General features: G+C 42.9%; 1 protein-coding gene across 1 annotated transcript in view; it reads right to left on the bottom strand.

Moving 5' to 3' along the window:
* Window positions 1-10,260: 10,260 nt before the first annotated feature.
* Window positions 10,261-24,620, bottom strand: part of Stk39 (serine/threonine kinase 39) — a 256,775-nt gene continuing 242,415 nt past the window's right edge. The window contains exons 17-18 of the mRNA XM_005346510.2: window positions 20,503-20,567; window positions 10,261-11,789 (exon numbers count right to left, since the gene is read on the bottom strand). Coding sequence (XP_005346567.1) covers window positions 11,715-11,789; window positions 20,503-20,567 — 140 coding nt within the window. The 3' untranslated portion in view covers window positions 10,261-11,714. The remainder of the gene's footprint in view (window positions 11,790-20,502; window positions 20,568-24,620) is intronic.

The raw sequence follows: 24,620 nt of genomic DNA on the forward strand, positions 1-24,620 counted from the left end.
TGGAAGAGCAGGCAGTACTCTTAACCACTGAGCCATCTCTCCTCCAGCCCCCTGTATTTCTTGATAGGAAAGTTTGGCACACTTTCCTGATCATGAACAGTCACCTTAGGCTAAAATAAATATTTTTATTAATCTTTTAATTAAAAAGATCTCACACAACTCTTCCTATGTTAGTGGAATATTTACCCCCTAAACATGATACAGGCTTTCATGGGGATGCGATGATGGGCAGGCGCGCATTTCTGATGTAAAATAATGCCTTGCAACACTCCACTAACAGGGGACTTGGAGATACCATCAGGACCTTGTGAGATATTGCCAGTGTTTGAAAGTAGGAAAAGAGCCTCAGCTCAGCCACTTGCTGGGTGCTTTGCCACCCTTTCTTACTTTGAGAACCCTAGCAGTTGCCCCCAAAACAAAACTTAAGCATCTTAGGCACCTCACCCCACAGGGGCTATTATGAAGACTCAATGCAATCTTGCTTGTGTAGTGTTCAGTGAGGAGTGCACAGCAACTAAATGAAGATCAGTGCTATTTCATGCGGAAGACTTGAAACCCAGGATGCCCTGTAAAGGATGTTTCAGCATTTCTATACACAGCATTCCCTCCATTTGGCTCACATGATGCCCAGAGAGTCCATGGGTTTTCTCATCCTTGCTGACTCAAAAATCTCAAATCATTCTACAAATAACCATTTGATTTCCAGGCAAATGGGAGGAAAATGATTTACTTAGCAGCCCTATTGAATAAGAATTACTCTAACGATCACAAACTTTTACACATGAGCCCCTCAACATATCATTGTTTTTGCCAACCCTAAAACCCTTCACCATTATCACAAGGGTCTTTGTTTGGTTTGGGGCGTGTGTGTCTGTCTGTGTGTGTGTCCCCAAAACTCTCTGAACAGTGAGTCATGATAGGTTGAATTTCAAAACACCTCGACTATCAACAATCTTACAATCATAAAATAGCCATAAAGTGGTGTTTGTATGGTTTGGAATATTGGCATTATGTGTGGCCAGCCAAATAAATTATGGAAGCGCCACAATGTTGGGCAGCAAAATCTGGAGAGGTAACCAGCTGGGCCAGGCTGGATGGAGCTGTATGGGACGCATAGATTCATTCTTTCTGGATGAAGCAAATCTGATGAGCATTTTCAGTCTCCTGGCAAGAGATGCGGCAGGCGCTCCAGGAAATCAAAAGCCCACCCTTATTCCTATTTAGTCCTTTAAATAAGTTCCTGCCGGGCACATTTGGGGACATAGGCTACACCTGGCCAATGGATGTTAGTGGATTAATGCAGCAAGCCAATCACCCAAACAAGTTTTTCTTGGGAGGATTTTGAGACGAACACAGAAGAGAAACATTAATATGTAAATGTGATGGTTCCATCCCCATCTCTCCAGACTGAGCCCTGGCATGCTGCTTTGTGCCTCCTAACTTGCTCTGAGCAAGATTTCTATGGCCCCTAAAGTAGTCTATGTTCCAAAGTGCCCTAGCATCCCCTTGACATCCCTGTTCTCATCAGAAAGCTGTTGTCTCCTAGAGTCTGGCAAAGTGATGAGCTCGAATGATTGCACAGTAATGTTTAGAAGCTGGCAGTCCCTGCCAACATTGCTATGCTATTTGTATTTTAAAAGATAACTCCCTTAAATGCAATAAATCCAAAATTGGTAAAAAATAAATTTTGGTCTGCATGAAAATGGGAAATGAGCTCCGAGAAAAAGCGTCATTGGATGGTTTCTCTTGCTGTTGCTGCTATTTCACAGCTTCCCCCATGTTTTCACCAAAGAATTCCTTCATTTATCCATCTTCCAATATTTACTCAGAGTTCATAATATCCTCCTTACTGTTCCCAGAACTCAAATATACCAGTAAATAAAACAGAGGTCTCTAAATTCAGAGAGCAGCCGACACAGTGCATACTAATGTAAGTAAAGTTTGTAGGGCTTTGAAGATAGTAAGTGCTTCTAAAGAACATACAGAAGATATAAGGGACCAGGAATGATAGGTGGGGTGGGCAGAAGGGCATCACCTAACCACCAAAATCGGCAAAGACTTGGGCAGGAAGGGATACTTTTAGAATGATTTAAGTAGGAAATGGAAGGGATACACAGTACTGGTGTGTTAGGGGCACAGCAAGACCAGCAGATGGAGTATAGGAAACAGAGAACATAGAAGGAAGTGGAGCCGCTTGTGCTGGTTGAGTGTTTTATCAGCTTGGCACAAGCTATGGTCATCTGAGAAGAGGAAACCTCACCTGAGAAGAGGTTTGCTCTGTAGGCAAGGCTGTAGGGAATTTTCTCCCTTAATGGTTTATGCGGGACAGCCTGGACCACTGTGGGTGGTGCCATTCCTGAGCAGGTGGACCTGAGAGGTATAGGAAAGATGGCTGAATGTGAGCTGGAAAGCAAGTCAGTGAGCAGCATTCCTCCGGAGGTCTCTGCTTCAGTTCCTGCCTCCAGGTTCCTGCCTTGACGTCCCTCAGTAATGGACTGTAGTTGGGATGTAATCCAAATCCAAATAAACCCTTGCTTCCCCATGTTGCTTTTGATTAAGGTGCTCATCACAGAAATAAAAAGCAAATTAAGACACCACTTAAGGTGTGTCTCAGCTACCCACCCAGACTTCTAGCACAATGTGGGTGTGGTGGAGGGGTGGTTCTTCAGCAGAATATAGAAGTAGGGCAGGGGAGATAGGTGATATAATTTGCAAATAAGTTGTAGCTAGGATTAGTAGTGCACACCTTTAATTCTAGCACTCAATAGGCTGAGGCAAAATGATTTCAGCCAGACTATATAGCATTAACTCTATACTGGAAAAAGAAAGTATAGGCCAGGGACTGATTATAATTTCCCAAGGTCAGTAAAAAGTCACACCTTCATATCGACATAAGAAAGGGAGGTTGAAAAAATTACCGAACCTACACTGCCATCTTCATGTGTCCCGAGCAAGGCAGACGACGTGTTTAAAGGCTGTGTTTGAAGAAGCTATTGTAGTTGAGTGCTTGGATTTCATTCTTCTTTTTAGATGGACTCTGACCAGACAGGTCCTTTGACCACTTATTGTACACACATCAACATCTTATAGCCATCAGTTGCAAACCCAAGGGCAGGGAATGAATACAGACCCTTCGCCTCTACAGTCTTCAGCACAGAATGCAGCTGTAGAGGAAGCTGGCTGGCAGAGACACTGTTGAAAGATTAATCACTGCTCTGCAGCTCAGAGCTGCAAAGTGGTTTTTTTTTTTTATAAGACTCATGGTTTAAAAGTCAAATATCTGCTTGTGTACCTGTGTGTTCATTCCAGACCAGATGTCTCTCGGCTGACATTTGGGGATCATCCTACCTTTAATATATTCGCTCTTTGATTAAAAGCTTCAGTGACCTCTGGACCCAGAAAATGGATCTGAAAGATCTTTCTCCTTTAATACCAGGAAAGCTGTTTTCTGTACACAGTGGGAGAAACATAAGATAAAGGCTGACCCCTGAGGAAGACTTCTGGGAGGATTAATCACATGATCACTGAAATCCCTTGATCATTGAAAACACATATATTCAATGAGTCTAAATTTGAGGAAGTTAGCATACACCAGTTATGATATTCAGTCACTCAATAAATATTACATTATCACAATCCAAGTCTATATGTATGTGAACACAAGGTTTTTATGTGTTCATAGTTACTTAACAAGTGTCAACATCAAATAGGGTTGGCTTAGTCGCTGTGGTCGGTGAGGACTGGGAAGCATCAGCCACGAACAAATGGAGCAGGAACAGAGACACTGATGATATCCTTTCTGTCTTAGAGTTTCTATTGCTGTGAGGAGACACCGTGGCCTCAGTAATTCTTATAAAGGAAAAGGTTTCATTGGGACTGGCTTACAATTTTAGAAGTTTAGTCCATTATCATGGAGGGATATGGCAGCACGCTGGCAGACATGATAACCAGAGAAGGAGATGAGAGTTCTACATCTTGGTTTGCAAACAGCAGAAGGAAACTGTTTCACACTAGCCAGACTTGAACTTTTAAGACTTCAAAGCCTACCTCCACAGTGACACACTTCCTCAAACAAGGCCACACCTACTCCAATGAGGCCATACCTTCTAACAGTGCTACCCACTATGGGCCAAGCATTCACACACGAATCTATGGGGGCTATTTCTATTCCAACCACTGCACTTTCTAAAAGACAATAAACTGTTTCCCAAAACCAGGAAGGCATTATAAGACAGAGTCTAATATCATGCCATTGTGCAAAACAAGAAGGCAAAAGGGCCATGAAAATGGGAGACAGATAGGCTTGAAGTTCATCTCTTACCCTGGCGAGCACCATCCAAGTGCTACTTGTAAATGAACTTTAACCTTCTTTTTTTTTTAAACATGCATGATGATACTAAAAAGTTGAGAAAAAAAATGTGGCCCTTAATGTCCATCTAATGACAGGCATGCCACCTTTTCCCTTTCAACACAGGACAGTATTATTCTGTTTGCAGCTCCTGGCTGATCTTCTCCGCAATTTGCTACTTAACGTCTACTACCTGTCAATTACTCTTCAATTCCTTCCACACAGTTGATGCTGGTGCTGTGTGGTTCTCTCTTAACACATTTAATAGTTGTTGTGACTTTGAAAGGCTGCCAGCACAGAGCAACAGATGAGAGAGAACGTTACTCCCCAGCCAGATTGTAATGTCCTTTTCTTCCTCAGCCTGACACGACCATTTGCAATTTGTATAGTTTAGATCCATTGCTGGTCTGGCTGCAATCATTAGTTTTCTACAATATACTCCTCCTGATGGATTGTTTTGTTGTCTTGTGCTTAGGTTTGCCTTTTATATTATCGGATTTTCCAACACATTGAATGATGAATTGTGTAACAGCTCCAAGCTTCATTTGAAACAATTCCTATAAGCTCACACCCTCTTGTCGGGTTGAAAGGCAGCCAAATGACATAATAAATATTGGGACATGCAGATTGGCAAGCAATGTAGCCCTGCAGGAGGATACAAATACGTTGTGATCCTAGTACTGCCTTGCACTAGCTCTGTATCAGTGGATAAGTTACTTAACTTCTGTGAGCTACATTCCCACGGTCTAAAAACTGGACATAAGCATTGCATCAATATTATAAGCTGAAGTGACAATACATAAGGAACACCCAAAATATGTAAGTGCTGTCGTGACTACTATTACTTGTAATTAATATGAACCACCTTTAATAATTTTGATTTTTTTTTAAATTTTATAAACTTGATTGATGTGGGAGTCCCCTCTGTATGCTGTGATTACCATTCATGAATAAAGAAATTGCTTTGGACCTATAACAGAGCAGAACTTAGGCAGGGAAAACTAATCTGAATGCTGGGAGAAAGGAGGTGGAGTCAGAGAGAAGCCATGGAGCTGCCACCAAAGACAGACATGTTGAAACTTTGCTGGTAGGCCATGACCTTGTGGTGATGCACAGATTAATGGAGATAAGTCAAATTAAGATGTAAGTTAGCAAATAAGAAACTAGAGCTAATGGGCCAAGCAGTGATTTAATTAATATAGTCTCTGTGTGATTGTTTCAGGGCTGAGCAGCTGGGAGCCAACAAGCAGCCTCTCTCCTTCCAACATTTTACTGTAAAAACTTGCAAATAAGCTATTTTTTTAATTTTCTTATTAACTACTCACAAAATGAAATTCCCATAAATGCTAGGAATATGTAGCTTTCAAGACCTCAGTTTCTGACATGGATCCTAGAAGCCATCAAGGGTACTGTATCTGCCTTTACAGGCACATTCCCAGCCCAACTCCCACCCATGCCTAAAAGAACATAGCCCAGGCAAAAGGACGTCTCCGATAATACCCTAGGTCCTAAGAGAAGGCCTTGTACCTGTTACAGGACTTTGTTGGCTTTTGTCTTCTCAAAGGAAAGAACTGAGCCAAGGGACATGGGTATTTATTTAGTAGAGTCTCCAAAGAGAGCCTGGAAGAAGAGGGGTGCCATCATAGTAGGCTCTGAATTATGGATCTTGATGGTATATTAATATTTATGAGATGGGTGGTATATCCATGGGGTAAGGTAACCTTTTTCTCACCCAAATAACAGTAAACCATATCTTTCTTTTGGGCTATTTGTTGTCATTATCTTCTAGGAAAAGCCACAGAAATGGGGTGGGAGGTGTTGGGATATGAGGAAGTGTTGGTCTTTTGAACTGTAGAGACTTTATTGGTGCATATGTGTGAAAATGCTCCAGCATCTTACCATTAATACAGTGGGAACTATGTGTCTGCAGCTTCAAGGACATTGAACTGTATCCTGATCATCTAGAGACACAGCTACCAAGACAGCAATGAAATTTTCTTGATTACTTCATGTCTAACTTTTTTTTTGAAACTCCAAAAGATCCCATGATTGATCTTATGGTTGTCAGTTGAAATATTTTGCCATTTTTTAAAACTGAGGTTACAATAACTTGTCAGGTAATACAAACAGAAACAGAGCTTGGGTTGGCTCTTAGGATGGATGCCCTCCCAGCTCAATTGTGTCTGTCTTTCACCCAACACATATCTGGAAGCCAAAGCAGTCTAATGTATTCAGCAATGTGAGGGCTAGGGTATTTCCTCAGCTTCTCTTCTCCCTACTCACCAGCTCTCTGCAAGTGGCTCCACAAGCAATCAGTGAGGCTGTAGGGAAGGCCTACAACACCCTACCTTCTTCTAATTGCCCATAGACTAGTCCTGACTCCTCCTGTATGTACAATACTTTACTATAATCAAGGATCATAATTAGATGATGGTAATTTCTCTAACCTAATTCATCATCAGTTCAACTGTTACCATGGAACGGATAGGCAGGCTCAGCCAAGCATCAATTGGTTCATTCTTTCCTCTGCTCAATTAGGTCCTTAGAATGTTCTCGGAGCGAATGTTGAATGACTGGTTAAACCTCCTCTCTCTAAGCCCGAGTTTACTGAGCCTGCATGATGTGAAGTGAAACTGTCATATGCACAGACATCAAGGAAGCTGAAACAGGATTTATGTTTTACATAGTAATACTATAGAATGATTGTTTTTTAATTTGAATTATCTTAGGTTCTAAAATCTATTTAAGATGAAAAACAAAACTGTCATTTTTCTTATGACTGTTTGGTTCTTTGATGTCGGGTAAATTACTTACCTTCCTGTATTTACAGGACAGATCACAAGATTGATGAGCAGAGAAAGCTGTGATATATATTGCAATAAGAAAAAACAAAGGAAAATCATGACTGCACAGTGGCAGCCATCAGTGATCATGTTCAGGGCTCCTTACATGACTGAGTCCCCTACCCACAAATGAATTAGTGTCAGTCTAACATGTTCTAGATTTTTCTCTAGGAAGGCAGCATGGCACAGTGGGAAGGCTTTAGAATCCCACTGTCTGGGCTTCAGATCCTGTCACACCAATTGATTGGCTTTGGAGAAATGACCTGGGCGGGGTGGGGGAGTGGGGCGACTCTGCATCCATCAACTCTATGCAGTAACATAAAGCTCCCAGAGTTGTGAGGTTTAAGCAAAGTCATGTGGGAGTAGGCCTTTGCTTTAATGCTGCTCCACCTCCACAGCAAACCTTCAATCAAGTGTTTCTTGACTCATGAGTTTGTCTAATTGATAATTAAGAGTGGGCAGTACTTATACCAACTTTCCGCTACACAGTGTAGTATCTACTCTATTTTCTTCATAGCTTAGGCTTTCCAAGCCTTGATTTTCTCACCGTAACCTCTGATAGATGCAAAATACTTAGCAGAGGATCGGACTGCTTCAGCTGTAGAAAAACAAACATAATTAGAAACAAAAAACAAAAGTGAGACAAACAAAAACCTCCCACAAATACTCAGCATGCAGTAGCTCTCAAACTTTAGGGCACAACTGACAGAAGCAAATGATGCTGACATTGTTATTTAATTCACCTACGCATGCTTTCAAATCAGCAATGTATGAAATCAATTCACTAATGAATAGAGCTATGCTACCTACAATTTTGAAAGGGGAAATGGAGAATGGGGTTCTGAGTTCAGGCTTCCCCAGTAAGGACTGGCATCTTAGCACCATGGTTTTATATTTCTCTTCAGTCTTCTATTTCATTATCATTTGGTTATTTCCAATTTTTAAAACCTAATATTTTAGAGAATAGATGACAGACACATGAAACACGAATATACTCCACCTAATTGTGACTGGCTATTAATTTTGAATGATACATCACTTAACCCATCACTGTCTGTTTGGACCCAGAGCCTTTTAAAAGGCACTATCCTACTTTTAGATTGGAGCTTCATCCATTTACTGAACATTCTGCTTGAAGAATAAATAATTTTTTTAAAATAACTTTCCTCTGTAATACACATCTCTGTTCCTCAAATCAGTATTCTAAATGAGAGATAAAAGTACTATGCCAATAATTGTCAACTGGCCTTTCATTACTCAGTAATAAATCCAATAATCACACAAGACTGTAACTTTAAATAACATTCTTTGCCATTCAATGAATTATGAGCAATGGGCTCAATAAGTTCTTCAGCTAATGATGTTTGGAGTTATAATTCATACAGGGAGACATTTTTTGGTATGGTTTACTTTCATGTTTCTGTGAGTACAACATTTGAAATAAAGAATTAAAGGAAAGAAGGATTCATTTTGGAACATGGTTTCAATCAATCCAACGTGGTGGGGGAGGTCACTGCAGCAGTATTGTATGGCTCTTCACATCAAGGTAGACCAGAAAGCAGAGGCCATTCTGCAACCCAGCACTAGATAGTATATCACTTGTGCCCCATCCTTAGGATGTATGTACTTTTGCTAGTTAGGCCAGATCCTTTCTCTAACAATTGTTACATATACATTTAAATGAGTTATCATATAAATTTAATCGGCTGAGTCCATTTGTGTTGCCCGGATATGATGCTCACCACTGTAAATTGGATAACCAATCAGGGGGCTCATCCCTGGGGAAGCTAAAGCTCCCTCTCTCAGAAGTTGTTAATTGCTTGTAGTTCCCGTTCATCACAGGGCCCTGCGACATTTCCCTTCTATGCTGGGATGTCAATTAGTGTTGGAATTGTTCAGGTCTTGTTTAGGTAAACATTTTGAGATTCTATCTGAGGAGCTTCCCTGTGAAGGCACTTCCTGGCCTTCTGGCTCTGACAATCTTTCTGTCCTCTTCCAGGATGTTCCCTGAAACCTAGTTACACAAGTTGTAAGACATAATAGCACTTGGGGCAAAAGAGCTCCTCACACCAGGTGTTCCCTGCATTTTGCCTGGTGGTGGCTTTCTGCAATGGTCACCTTCTGCAGCGAAAAGAAGCTTCTTTGACGACAGGTGAGCTACATTTACCGTAGGTCCGAGGATAGGTAAGGATTTAGAACGTGGACTGGTTTAGCAGTAACAGCTTTCTTCTCTGAGGCCCATGACCTCCCTAACCATGTGTTGTGTAGGTTTACAGTCACAGGCATGATTTCCCAGCTGCTAAGCAGGCCTTGAGCACCCTTAGGGAGCGGTTGGTTTACACTACTGCACCTTTAAGGGTCACTTGCCATGCTGGTCATTGTTGTGGTTCCTAGTCGTCACTGCTGGGTAGGACTCTGATTTGCTCCCTTGGCAGATTACATAGCACCTTCTGGCACTATAAAAGCTAATCTCCAAAGAGGAGGACTTGAGATTAATTCTAGCTCAAATTCTCTGTGTCTTCTGTCCAAAGTGTGTGGTGTCTTCGGCAATAGGGACTTACCTTTAACTCTGGGACTGTTCTTATTCTTGCCCAATGTGCTTGGTATCTTTGGCAAAAGGGACTTACCTCCAGTTTCTGGGACTGTCCTTACAAGTTGTATTGAAAACTGTTAAGAACTTGTTCTTTATGTCAGGAAGCCAGGATCCAGTGTGCCCGTCTTTGCAGGCAGCTCTGAGAAGCACCCTGGGTAAGTCACTTAACTACTCTGGACTGCTCTCAGTGTTCCTCGTCCTAATGGGAAGGAAGACGTAGTTGGAAGGGATTGCACTCGTTGGTCCCTTGAAGCCCCACTGGTTTCAGAGACTGTCTGTCTAAAGGGAGTGTGAAATGTTTCTGTCCATCAGTTGAAACTTGTGCGCAGTGACTGAGACTGCAGAGACATGTCTTACTTCCTGTGGGGCACTTCTCACTCGTCAGCTTGTGCTAGGCATCTTAGGACAGGGCTGACCTGCACGGCAGAGATGCGGATGGTAGCTGGAGGAGGAACGGAAAGGAGGAGACACAACTGCACTGTGCAATACACTTTTATTTTCCTTTACCTTTGCAGTCATCTTTGAGTAGTTGTGTAAACAATAGAATGAAATGGAATTACATTAAATCGTATGCAAATGGGTCTAGAACACCTTAACAATCATGACAAGGCGATTATAAATAACTTCTTCCCTTGGTAATATATATTTGCCTTTAAAGTACATTGAAGAGCTGCCGTATCTAGGGTTAGCTAGGAAAGAGCAATGGTACCATCCCGGGAGACCACCTCCTTGAAGGTGTAGACTCCAAATTTGAAAATCCTAAGGTTTACTAGGTTCATAATACATAGTCAAGCAGAAGGTTCTTGGTTTGGAAATATTTATTCTTGAACGTTTACAGCAAGTTTAACTTTTTGTCATTGCACAAAACCCTTTCTCTTATTTTTCACACAATCTGTGTATGTCGCGGAGTTTCAAGTAGAACTCCAGTTCTGGTGGTGTCACTTTTATCACCTTAAAAATATCAAATCCCATCACCACAGGAGAGCCGAATCAGAGGCAGGGGGATAGACAGCTATCTAACAGAATGACAACATGTTTACAGTGTCCTAAATGTCCTGATGAAGCAAAATTTAAGTATGCCACCTCATGTAGTGCAGATTTTAGATCTGAGACTATTCCAGAGTAAAGCAGCCTCAGGCACATTCGTACTATGAAAGTTTTTTGCAAGGCACCTCCCTCTCCCACGAGACAAACTGGATTGTGAACTGGATTTTAGGCAAACAAACCGAAAGCGCAAACATCCAAATCCTTAATTCGGTCATTTCAAAAATTAGAAGTTACAAATACTCCAAAGATCGACCTGGAAAGTTTGTTTAAATAACAAGAGATCAACTGCAAGAAGCGTATAACCCAAACGGTTTCCCTCATCGCTAAGGCGTGGAAAGCATAAATATATGAAAAATAAAATTCACAGTCAGTTTTAAAACTAGAATTCAAGTTTGGCTAATAAATCTTAATTTTATAAGTATATTAATTTCTAAGTACAACATAAAAGAGGCAGTATTGTCAGATGTACAATTAAAGTATTAAACAGAAATACAATAGAAGGCAAAAGGGCTTCAGAGAGAACACTCCTTTTGTTGCCAAGAGTCAGGACCACCTGAGTGTGTTTCAGACACCTCACTCACGGGCTAGCCAGGTGGACTGCTAGGGATATTACACAGCTTTCTGGAAAGAAATCAGCAACATCTGTGCAGCTGTAGCATTCGCCTGTTCTCATACTGTGGATTGCTGGAGAATAAAGCAGAACTCAGAGTGCTAGAAGTTTTTAAAAAATTATTATTTTTTTATCCCACTTCATCGAAGCCAGCCTCTTCACAATCTTCTTATTTGTTGGGAATTGGGAGCGAGGGGGTGGGGGGGAAGGAGGCAAAGAGGGGGCTGGAAGGGGAGGGGCGTGATAGATGAGGGTGACAGCAAGGGACGTCCATCAGCTCACACTCAACTGAGCGAACCCGATCAGCTTCACTTCGTCAGGAATCTCCGCCCCATCGCAGCCAGAAGCCTGGGGAGGAAGAAGAAACCGTCAGGGCTGGATTCAGAACCCTGCTTGTGTGAGGGACGATCCACTCCTGGTCACCGGCTCCTCTTTAAGAAGAGACCCCCAAGGACTGCATCAGGGAATGACCAGTGCTGGGTGATAAACGCTCTGAGAAATCAAACAGCAGAGGTGGGGTGAGATCGCTATCCATCACAACATTCCTGTGCCCACCTAGACACAGGGATGAAATTCCTATTATTATTCCTATTCTACCCGCCTTAGTTTCCGAAGTGGGACCTCTTAGGTGCTTTGGAAGGTGCCTTTAAAAAGGGAGAGTGAGATTCCAGCCCTGTTTCCTGGTCGTATGACTGGGGGTTCATATGACTAGTGTGTTCTCAGTATGATATGCTACCCCACCACGGGCCTAGATCAATGAATGGGACTGACCAATAACAAAAAGGAACCTTCAAATCTGTTAGCAAAAGTAAACACTTTCTCATTTAAGCTACGTTTTGTTTCAGCAAAAGATGACTAACACTGTATTGTGACCGAATCCTTTCCTTCAGTCAAATTTTATTCCTATTATTTCAACACATTTTAATCACATTAAGTTAGCCCAAATCATAGTGTGTCAAAACTTTATTATCTCTATTACTTTAAGATCAGAAGATATTGATAATAAGCCACTGCTTACTGGGATCATTTCATTAAGCCTAATTTGTTACTTTTACCCCCATTCATTTCTTTTATTCATACATGCACATGTATGGATGGGTGTCAATACATGTGCCCATTCGCATAGGCACACACACATACATACACATACATATACACACAGACACACACATGGTGGGAGGAAATCACTGTTTTAAGTTTCATCTTCACTTTATAATACACTGATCAGAACTGGGGGTTACAGAAATGCTAAGGGGGGGTTGATGAATGATTATCAAAGGGTTACATAAAAATTCTTAGGCTCAATTCATGTTAAATGATTTCAGGCATTCTTTCCCCTCCCTTAGGAGCAGAGGATCGAACCCAGGCCCTTGTGCTTGCGAGGCAATCACTCTACCACCGAGTTAAACCTGCTAAATGATTTCAACTAACAACAGTTTCTTATACCCCTTTGCAAACACCACCATTAACCTGCTAAGCGTGCACTCTGTGTGTACAATGTTCAAACAGCAGTACATGAAACCTGCCTTTGTCGAGTGTATCATTTTTCATTAAGTAAGAACACAGTCAAATTATATTTTAGGTGTCTGAAGACATTTACCAACTGTCTCTAACGTAACGTTCAGGGTAAATTATGCTGATGTCAAATCAGTGCCTTGACGGCGGGTAAAATCAGGCAGCATTTACAGCAAAGAACCAAGGTTGTGCCTGTCCAATGACGCCTCTAACCCCCTGACAGCTGTGCCACTCAGTGAAGGGCAGTTTCCAGTCTCCGCATCACCTCTCTTCCTGAAGTGCAGCACAGCAGGCGGTTCAGCACACTTCCTGGTGACATTTGTCACTTGGGGACTGAAGCACGCCCACCCCTTATTTCCCTGCTCCATTAAAGCTGTTCCTTCTCCTGTCCCTGACACGTTCCCTCTTCTTCCCTGCCTCCCATGAACCTCTTTCTTAATTTCCCTGACTGGCAGCAGAAACCATGGGTTTAGTAAGCAGGCGAGTGACAGCAACTGAGGAAAAGCTACTGCCACAGCTGGTGACAAAATGACCAGCTGGCCGGTGAAGCCAGTCAAGAGCTTCAGAGCTCCTTAGAGATAGGATCAAAAGAATGGCAAAATTTGGTGAAACGAGGATGAATGCAACCAAAATATGCACAATGGTTGAGCTGACTTCAAAGAAAATAGAACTATGAAGTCCTTTTTCTGGGAGGGACAGTTTAGTAGTGGGTCCCCTTAGTTATCGTGGGCACCCACAAGGAGTCTCCCTGAATTCCCACGCTGTTCCTTGGCCTGTTTCCTGGACAAAGCCTTATCCTGGTCTTCTCTAAGATGCAGGCACCTTCCATGCGGCCGCTGCCCCCAATCCAGGTGGTACTCCGCTCATCTCATTCTCTCTTAATCTACAAAGCACCAAGGAGACCATGGTCCAACACTCAGAGTCAAGGGACCACAGCCCTGTCAGGAAACGGTCTTCACTCTGGTAGGACTCAGCGGCACTACTTACTGTTAAAAACGATGACTAAAGACTCCAAAAATATGTTTACATCAGAAACTTTGATTGTACAGTCTGACTGCCTCAGAAATTAAAACTGAGAAAATGAAAAAATATTTTGACATTATTAAAATATGCTGTTTAAATATTTCAAAGTAATGTCTGAGGCTATGTCTCAGAGGTCCCTCTCATACTTATCATGCATGAGGCTCTGGGTTCAGGTCCCAGAAAGTAAGAGAACCTTACATTCAAAACATGTTTGTGTAGCTTATATTTATTATATTATCTTACAAATTAAAACACAATTCTAAAATATTTGCTTACTGACTAGTTCATTAAAACCAATAATGAACTCATTCCATGGCAACATAAATTAAAATCTTCCTGAGAAACAACAGCCTCCCACCACCACACACACACACAAAGAATCAGCAGCAATAACAGAACCTTGGGATGACCGAAAGGACTCTGCAAATTTCTTTAACAACTGGCCTGGAGATGCCAGCTGGGTTCTCACCCACATCTCTGGGATTGTTCTATGACTCTGTGCCGCTCACTCTGAAGTACAGGGAGTCAAATCTGGCTCCACATAAAAAAGGGGAGTGTTTGCAGGAGCTTTTCCAAACACTGTCTGCTACGATATCGAGGATTTCCCAGTGGTGACTCTGAAAGGTTACCTACAGCACGGAGTCGGAAACAGGAGCACTGAGCTTTCCGCACAACATTCCACCGAAACCCATCGGTCCCCTTTGCCCTTTGAGTGCATCCTGATCTGTGTATGATTTTTAAGCGCCGTCAGTTTTATAGATCTTCTAAAGGTTATTCCACGACACGATATGAATGTTATCCAGTGTAAACAAACCGTACTCATTGATATGGTCCACCAGCAATCTCATGGGAAAAGCCGCTGGGTGCGAGGGGGCTGACATATAGCAGTAAATACAAGTGTTCCAAAATCCCCTTTCCATTGGAAAATTCCAATTTATTACTGACTACAAATACTGTCAGGTTTTAAAGTGTCAATCTTACTGTTATCATTAAAAGAAAAGTCTGCTAAAATGGCTGAATCTGACAACAGTTTGTTAGGTATTTTTAGTAAAAATGGTTTCTTATGGGTGGGAGGGTAGTGAGAGTCTTGGCTGATGAGCAGCTATTCATGAGGGCTTTTCCCAAAACCCCTCGCTGTACTTCCACTGCATACCAAAGGAATGATAGGCCCCATTTCATTACACACAATATTAAATGGACACGTCCTCAAGTTGAAACTTAATAAAACCAGAACTGCTCCACGCCTCATTAGGAGCAGTCCTAAGTGAAACTGACTCGACGTTTTGCAGGGATGAGATGTAACTAGAAGTCTGGACTGAAGCGTCTGTCATGATTTATGGCAACATCGTGAGATTTATCTATCATGACTTTTGTACCAAGACCAACAAAGTGGAAAAGGCAATGCAATGCCATCTTCGTAGGGACTGAAAGTGTTGTGACATCCGGAATCCTTCTGAAGGGTCACGGGGACTCTCGGATGCCTACCTACACGCTAAGTGCACCACAGCTTCCAAATGAGGTTTAAGGAACTGACAAGTGGATTCTACAAAATTAATCTTTGCACAGCAAGCAATTACGGGACTAAAGAGACATCACGCAGAATGGGAAGAGATAAACTGCCAATGATGCATTAGACAAGGGTTCATATACAGAATACACAAACAACGATAAAAGCTACATAACAAAACCTCAAACCAGTCAATAGATATTTGAAAAATGTTAAACATCCTTAATCATTAAGAAAATGCTAATTAAAACTGCTTTGAGATTTTATTTCACCACAGTTACAATGGCCAGCATCAAGGAAACAAACAAGAGCAAGCGTGGGCAAGGATACAGGAAAAGAACAACCCTCATACATTGGAATGAAAACCTGTGCAGCCAATGCAGAAACCAGCACCGGGGTTGGGGACCGGTTTTTGTCTTCGTTTTCTATTGCTGTGAGAAAAAAAAAAAAAACCCACCATGGCCAAGAAGCCAGATTATAAAAGTATTTAGTGGGCTTCTAGTTTCAGAGGGTTAGAGGCCATAAGAGCAGGACAAAGACATGGAGACGGGAACAGCTCAACAAGCAAGAGGGAGAGAGAACATACCAGAAATGATGGAAGGCTTTTAAAGCCCACCCTCCAACACACCTCCACCAATGAGAATACACCATTCGTATTTCTCAAATACTCCTACCCACTGGGGACTCAGAATCCAAACATATTAGAATTACCATATTACCCATCTATAATACTCCTGGTAGATACCATATGACAGTAAGTCAACATACCACAAAGATACTCACACATCCAAGTCCACTGATACTATATTCACAACAGCCAATTTCAGAAAGACAAACACCATGCTTTCTCTTCTATGCACAGTGTATGTATATATATATATACATATATTTATGCACACACACACACACACATGCACGCATGGCAGTGGAGAGAATGCCGGACAGAGACACAAACATGAAACCAAAACAGAAATAAATGAGAGGGTGAAGAGAAAGCAGTGGCAGAGTGTAGAAATAGGAGCAGCGAGGTTGCATCTCCAGCACCCTGCCGCCTCCGGCTAGCTTTACCCGAAATAATTACACGGACACTGTATTCATTTAATCACTGCTTGACCATTTCTATCTAGCCTCTTCTAGGCTAACTCTCGCACCTGGACTAGCCCATCTCTAATAATCTGCTGTAGCCCATAAGGTGGCTTACCAGGGAGATTCTAGCCTACGTCCATCCTGGGTCGGAGCTTCATCGCGTGTGCCTCAGAGAGCAGAGCTCTCGCCTCTGCCCGCAGGAGTGGAGCATCATGTCTCTCTGAGGCGTCTGCTCCTGAGAGGAGAGCTGTGGAGTCTGACCTCACTTCCTCTTCCGCCCAGCATTCTGCTCCGTTCACTCCTCCCCCTATGTTCTAACCTATCAGGGCAAGCAGCTTCTTTATTTAATTAACCAATGACCTTTCTCCATCAGCAGAGGGTGATTAATTAATAAAAAAGAGACTGTTTTGATACATGCATATGAGTATATTATAATGAAACCTACTACTTTGTATGTTCACTTAAAGAAAGAAGGAAGTTAGAACATGTCACTGCAGAATATGAAGCTCTGAAAGCCACCTCTGTGGTTTCTATCAGGTCGACATTTGGACAGTCTCGGCAAGAAACGGGGGCTGCCACTCCCCCCTGAGTCCCTCCGATCTCACCCTTCTCCTTCTCCAAAAAGGGGAAAAACTCAAAACTCTCAACAGTTTTCTCTGTTTCTGACTTCACTTTACCTGCATTTCAGGAAATAATGCAGTCAAGTAGTCCTAAGCTGAGAGCCTCTAGAAATAAGCCCCTCAGTTATTAATCATCGAGATGCTTAGGAGATCTCTATCTGCCATGTGCATGATGGCATTACATTTCCGCAACGAAGATCTACACTGCTCATGTAAATGGGGGCCAACTGGATGCTAATTACATGCACTCCAATTTATGTTTTTTCAAGGGCAAATTAAACATACCTTATTCACATTTTCACTAACACAATTTTTACAATTCCACATGGAAAGCAGCAAAATTCACCCACGTTACAGAACCGTGGGGTGGCTAATTAAAAAAAATAACCATTCTAAAGCAGCGTGGCTGTGTCGAACTCAGGGACACAGGATGCTGAAATGCTGAAGCAGAAATGGCCTCCTGGCTGAAGCACTCCCTTAAAAGGAGAGAAGAAGCTGATCCCTAGCCCAGGCCATGACAACAGGGAAACCATACCTGTCAAAGAAGGTTAAAGATCTACTGAACAAAAGTAAAACCCAACTTCATTCACTCATTCATTCATTGATATTTATGAGATAAGGGCCATTTGTTTGATTGCTTATAATTATTTATGAGATAAGAGTCTTACTGCAGCGCTTAAGCCACCTTGAACTCACAGAAGTTTGCCCGCCTCTACTTCCTGAGTGTTAAGACAAAAGGCAGGCACCAACTTTGGCATTTATACTACTGATTTCCTAAGTGATTAGAAACACAAGGTAAGAATGGAAGGCGAACCAAGCTGTGGTGGTAATGGTGGTAGTGAAATGCAACTGATCAATCTATAGAAAGAGTGCTTCCAGCTGGCATTCTGCACATAAGAAGTGCCCTCCAAGTTCTACAAGCCTGGACTGCACAAGCAGAAAGCCTGGTCAGTGACCTGGGCATCGGGGCTTTTTAAAGGACCTGTAGGGGCCCATGAATTCAGCAAGGGAAAGAAGCAAGGTAGTTAAGCCCTTTGTTCTCCAGGCAATTCGCAGCCCCTGGCATCTTCCTAAGGACTAGAGTCATGGTAAACAGCAGAGAGATGAAAGGACCTTGAACAACAGCAGCAGCCATGAGAAACACCACTGCCGAGATGCTTTGATCTTTTATTCTTCAAATAAAATAGCCAAATTAATGAATGAAGGCCAATGCATCTGAATCCCTGAGTTTCATCTAGCTACCCGTGGTTCAACTTAGCTCCGTGGAGTGGGTCTTAAACTGGCTGGCTGCTGATAACAACAAAGAAACCACTCAGGCTTTAACAAGAACTGGGCAGAGAGCGAAGACAGGAACAGAAGGCCATTCTTAAGATTGGTTTGATTTAGCTACGGCTGGAAGAAACACTATCACTTTCTTTTTTTAAGAGTACCCATACTGCTTCCTGCCTATCTGAGGCAGGGGATTAGCATCCAGGACTCTTCTGTGCAGCACTGCTCAGTCCTGAAGGTACAGAGTCCATCTCAAGAGGAGCAAACACCTCCAGACATACAGAAGGAGAATCTTCAGAGAAATCCATGAACGCACGGGCTTGGGGGGGGGGGTCTCTGAAAGGGAACACGGTATTTTAAACATGGGCTCTGAGCTAGACCACAGTTGAATCTGGGCACTGAGGAACTGCTGTCTGGAAGAAAGGCCTCGGGAGCAGAGCAGTATCTCTTACCGAGGTGCTGAGCATGTGAGAGAGAACAGAGAAAGAATCCAGAAATCCCAAGAGCTCACCAGAAGAAAAGATGGGAGAGCAGAGCTGTTCCTACTGTTTCTAAGACACCTTTCCTGCTGTCACTATTTTATAGGCAGGAGGTTCACACGTGCTGGGGATGGATCGGCACAAAAGTTTCAAAATGAGGGAAACATTCTTCAGACAGTGCCTCACCCCAATGAGGATATTCAGAATAGGCTGAAATGCTGACACGGGGTACAGTTTCTCATATGAATAAAACACATTCAGAAAATTGCAGGTAAGGGCTGGAGAGATGGCTCAGAGGTTAAGAGCATTGCCTGCTCTTCCAAAGGTCCCGAGTTCAATTCCCAGCAACCACATGGTGGCTCACAACCATCTGTAATGGGGTCTGGTGCCCTCTTCTGGCCATACACACAGACAGAATATTGTATACATAGTAAATAAATAAATATATTGAAAAAAAATGCTCGTCACCACCTGGCTTATTAAAAAAAAATTGCAGGTAAATTTCAAACACCGTAGAGGTGAGATAGCAGACAGCCCTAAAGCTAAGTTCTGTGTCTGGTAGAGTATGCTCTTCTAATGAATACGGTGTTCTATTCTTACCGGACCTACCCTTATGTTTTTATTTGATCGCACATCCTAGCTCTCTGAAATGCTACGAGAAGCAAGGCAGAGACACTTCATTAACACCAGGCTCGCATTTACTGTGGTTATTCATGACGTGGTTGTGGCCATACAGAATTTCCATTTGATTTTCACCAGGAACAACAACAAAGGCAGGCCATCGGTATTAGCTGTGCGTCGCCACATGTTGGTCCTCTAGGGCTTAAGTTGCTTGTGGCATTCTGACTGGCCCTGGATGAGATTAATTTACATACCTTTATTCTGCCTGGATACGCTGCTTGCTAAAATTTCTTGGCGCTCTATCAGTCTTGATGACCTCGACTTCCTCCACTCTTGCTTCATAGACACCCCAGAAGGCCTACTGTTCCATGTCCTGCAGCCACCTCTCCTTAGATTTAAAATGTGCTTCTGCATAAAAACTGTTAGGACATCTAGTCTCTACAAAACTGATGGCATGATTTCAGGGTGGAGATGGAATGCTGTATCTTTTCACTAACCTTCAGTGGGCTGTTCTGCAATGTTTCCAATTACCTGAACCGTTTACACAATGATCAGCCTCTATTTTTAATGATTAGAACTGCCTGCTTTCACCCAGGAAATCTTCTGTACATGCTTTGAATTCAGCTTAATTTTGTTTGTATGGTCAGGGTGCGATGCAGAGAGATTCTGGAGCAAAATGGTGCCCACGGGCTTCGAGAGTCTCAAAGGGTCACTCACAGTCAATGGTATGATGAGAGATGAAAGACAAGAGTCTCACAAAGCAAGAGTTTCCAGTCATGGTCAGAAAAACGTTCCCAATGTGGCAGAGGCAACTAATGAATACAAAATGTGATCCTCCCCAAATCTAGCAGCAACAAAATTATAGGTATGAGATGATGTGATTTTCTCCATGGGTATCGGCATGACAAAAACATTACTTCCGATCCCACCTTCCCACTTACCAACTTAAATGTCAAGGTTTTTAAAGCTTTGGGGTCATCTACAATCTTCTGTAAATTAGCAGCCACTGCAAAATAGAAACACAGAGAAACAGTGTCCATGTTACTTCCAATAACACTGGATTTTCACATCGATGATTTGGAAAATTTGACTAATGATGCAAGAAAACTGCAAAATCATTTCTTTCGCAGGCATTACAAAGTCCACATAAATGACCAAATTGCTTTCATACAGACACTTTCCGAGCCCATTTATATCATTTCTGTCCCCGCCTATCTGTGAGCATCTGGATTAATCACTGTACATCAACCCTGCATTTCCTGTAATAAAATTTGAAATTACTTTCTAATGGAAAGTAAAACTGATAGCAGCTCCTGAGCTTCAACTGGTTGCTTTCTCTAAAAACTCATTACTAAGAAAATTATTAGCCTGGAGAGGGCGGTGCAGAAGAGGAGGGGCTTGTTATAAACGTCTCTGAGAAACAAGCAGTCAGCAGCTTGGAGCTCTTGGCCTATAAATCCACGCAAGTCTCTGCACCCGTTTTTTATCACCTGCCCAACACGGCAGATGACCTTTCCAACTCAGGCAGGTCGTTGTGTTTTCAGGACACAGTGATCCATCCGTCTCTATGGTGATGTGTCACCTTGAACACCTGAGTTAGTGGACCAGGGTCAACGCACACAGGGAGGCTGTCAGTGCAGAGCTCAGCCCTGAAAATCTAATCTCAGTGTCACTGATCCATCAGAGGTTGGCCCTGGTCTCTAAGAGCTCTGGGATATCTGTGGTAGTGGGTAGGTTTTCTCCCAGCTGCCCATTGAACTTGAAGTACTACTTAGGAGCAGAATTATCAAAAAGCGGAGAGGATGAAAATTGAAAGCTGCCTTTTTACACCCAAACCTCGAGGATAAACTGCTGAGAGTCAAGTTGGAGCCTTTGGAAAGAGGTTCCTACCAGAACAAAAATCAAAACAGCAGGGGCGGGGTCCTATCTGTCATATTTATGTCATGAGAAAAACTATCAGTTGATTCAGTTGCTGGTTATCTGAATTTTTTCTGAATTTTTTGAAAGCTGAGACTCTGAGAAGACATAGAAACACACTACGAGTTTCAAGCAAAAGACAGAAGGGAATATGTAAAAATTTTGTTTTTCTTTGTGGTCGACACAGGAATCAACCCAGATATGAGAATTTTCTGCAGATTTATTTCATTTAATCTGTCAGCTATAAAGGAGGGCAAAGTGAACATGACCAACTTGATATGGCCTATTTCTCTTTATAAATCACAATTATAAGCATAATTTTATTGGCATTTACTGCCCTCTCGCAAGGTCCATTCTGAGCAATGAGGTTTCGTTTTTACCCACGCCCACTCCCCTCTATCCCCCCCCTTCTCTTTCCTTTGGTTAGCACAGGCGACTGGACCCGAGTACACACCTCCTAGTCACAGCCCAGGCCCCTGACACCCATGAGGCCGGCCTCACTGCGTTTCATGAACAGATTCTATCTAGATACTAAAGTCATCAGTCATTTGCCTAAGAACAACTGGCTCACGGAGAGAGATTTCCTGCTCCAAACCACGGCCTACCAGAGAAAGGCAGTGTTTACTATGTCAGGACACTCTGACTATACACAAATTGCTGAGAGGGAAGACGGCCGCTTGTGTTCTTAAGACATAAAAACGGTCTAATAGCCGCACTGATTTGGGTGATATCACGAGAGGCTGTAAAGTTGTCACAGGAATTTTGCTCCTTTCATTGGGCTCTCTTGGCTAATGTGGGTGATTTACTGCTTTGTTCTGGGACATCTATTTCCAGGCTGGCTGCTCTCTAACGTTCAGCCAAACACACGGCTCTGTGTCCTCTGCTGTACAAACGTGTGCACGAGAGCCAACTTCCAGGGGAGTGGCTAGCAGGTTGTACACCAACTCCAAAGCGGGCATGCGCTGCCTGCCAGCACTTGAAACAATCACCCTAGGACCCAGGCTCCCCACGTGTGAATCCCGTTCCTCTGGGACATTAGAAATTCAAATTCTGTCTTCGGCTCAGAGCAAAAATAGCAAAACTGGCCACTTACCTGATTACTTAACCCAGCTGCTAGGCTTATTTCCAATTTGGTTGATTCTAATTTGTTGTAAAGCGCTATAAAACACCTTCATTTAACTGACATCACAGAAAATTCAGGGTGATGCTAATTTCTCTTCCAGCAGCAAGACTCATTAAAAAGATGGGTGTCACTGTTTTCTCCCTTCTCCTGACTGTGCACCTGGATTTCAAAAATAAAAACGCTCCTTACCTGGAACGTGAGCGGGGAAGGAAGAGCCAGGCAGGTTGAACATGATTCGGAGGCTGCTCGCCCGTGTCAGAGAACACTGAACCTGCGGCTTTAAGGGACTCTAGTTTCCCAAAGACTTGCTTCCAAAGCCCATTTCCTCAGCCAAGAACTAAATTTAAGTCCCTCTGGACTTCCTAAGATAAAACTCAGGTCTTTGGCTCCCATGAAAACTATTCTCTTCGTTGAGTTTACCTTCTAGTTCCTCTCCGGGACACTAACTCAGTCCCAAGAATGTTGCTGTCTCAGGAAAACAGGGACACACTGAGACGCTGTACCTCTTAAACCTCCTTTGCTCTTTTCTCTGGCTTCACACTTTGGACTTGGGGTTCCACCAAGACTAAGTTTGCATTTTCATTTCCTTTTGTAACATGTGCCATAAGGCATAGCAAGCACGGTGACTCATAAAACTGCAGTGACATCATTAATGGCCCACATGGAAACCATGCTAGTTACCTCCCTGGATCTAAACAGAGAAGGAAACAGGACTGTCCGGGCAACCTGTCAGTATCCAGGTGGCCAAGTACATACACTTGTTTGGTAAATGAATCCAGGCCTTCTCCAGACAGTTTTCTCTAGGAATGCCTTGTGTTCCCCAATTCTACATATTTTCATAGTTAAAGAATTAATGGTGACTTATGGACTACTCATAGCCTGTGATTGCATTCTGAACCATAAGTCAAGAGGTGTGCTTCTCTCCCAGGAAAACAGAGTATTTGGTAAGAGTCTCATGCAATTTAGATGTTTCTGTGAGGAGGAGTTAATTTAACTTGGCCAAGAACTAGGCAAATCTTTGGGGGAAAGAGGGCCAGTGATCAGTGATCAATGATGGCCATGACTAAGACTAAGCATAATCTTGGGACACCTGACAAGGTGACAACTTCAACCAGATGATTTACTCAAGAGACACCCTGCATCTCCGAGCTCATGCAAAAAAAAAAAACAAAAAAGAAGAAGAAGAAGAAGAAGAAGAAGAAGAAGAAGAAGAAGAAGAAGAAGAAGAAGAAGAAGAAGAAGAAGAAGAAGCAAGAACAAGAAGTGCCAAAAGGAGGGTGGGCAGGTAACCCCAGCTCTAAGGAGAAAGGGGGTGAGTATGGTTGCTACTCTAAAACGAATGTAAAAACAATGGCCACTGTATTCCAGATCCAGGTGAAGTGAGAGATCCATCTCAGTACTTTCCCTGCCTTTCCAGGTTATTCACTTCATGAGATGCACTTTAGAACGGTATGCCCAAATCTAATTCCCCAGCTAGAACACCTGGGTTCAAACCAGGCCACTTGCTCAGAGCTGGGTGAGCTCCCTGAAGGGGAATAGGTTCACTCTGCCTCTGTGGGCTCGAGTGCTTCCAGGAATTCACTGCACCAACATATCTGTGCTTTCTGCTCTGGGCAGCTGCGGGTGCCATAGCTGGCTTGCCTTCAGTCTTTACTGTTCACTGCGGGTTTTTCACACTCATTATGTAGATGGGGATCTGGATCCAGAATGAGAATGTGAGGCCTACTCGGATAATGTCATCTCAGTGGAGTCTGGACTCTTACTGAGGTCTGACTTCTACTCAACTTCCCTGCGTCGCTTTTGTCACTTCCTAGTCTGAATCTCGCCAGGAATGGTGCCCCGACTCCACTGAATCTTGCCAGGAATGGTGCCCTGACTCCACTGAATCTCGCCAGGAATGGTGCCATGACTCCACTGAATCTCGCCAGGAATGTTGCCCTGACTCCACTGAATCTCACCAGGAATGGTGCCATGACTCCACAAATCTCACCAGGAATGTTGCCCTGACTCCACTGAATC

Source organism: Microtus ochrogaster, chromosome 4 (assembly GCF_000317375.1).
Source record: "Microtus ochrogaster isolate Prairie Vole_2 chromosome 4, MicOch1.0, whole genome shotgun sequence".
NCBI classification, from domain to species: domain Eukaryota; kingdom Metazoa; phylum Chordata; class Mammalia; order Rodentia; family Cricetidae; genus Microtus; species Microtus ochrogaster.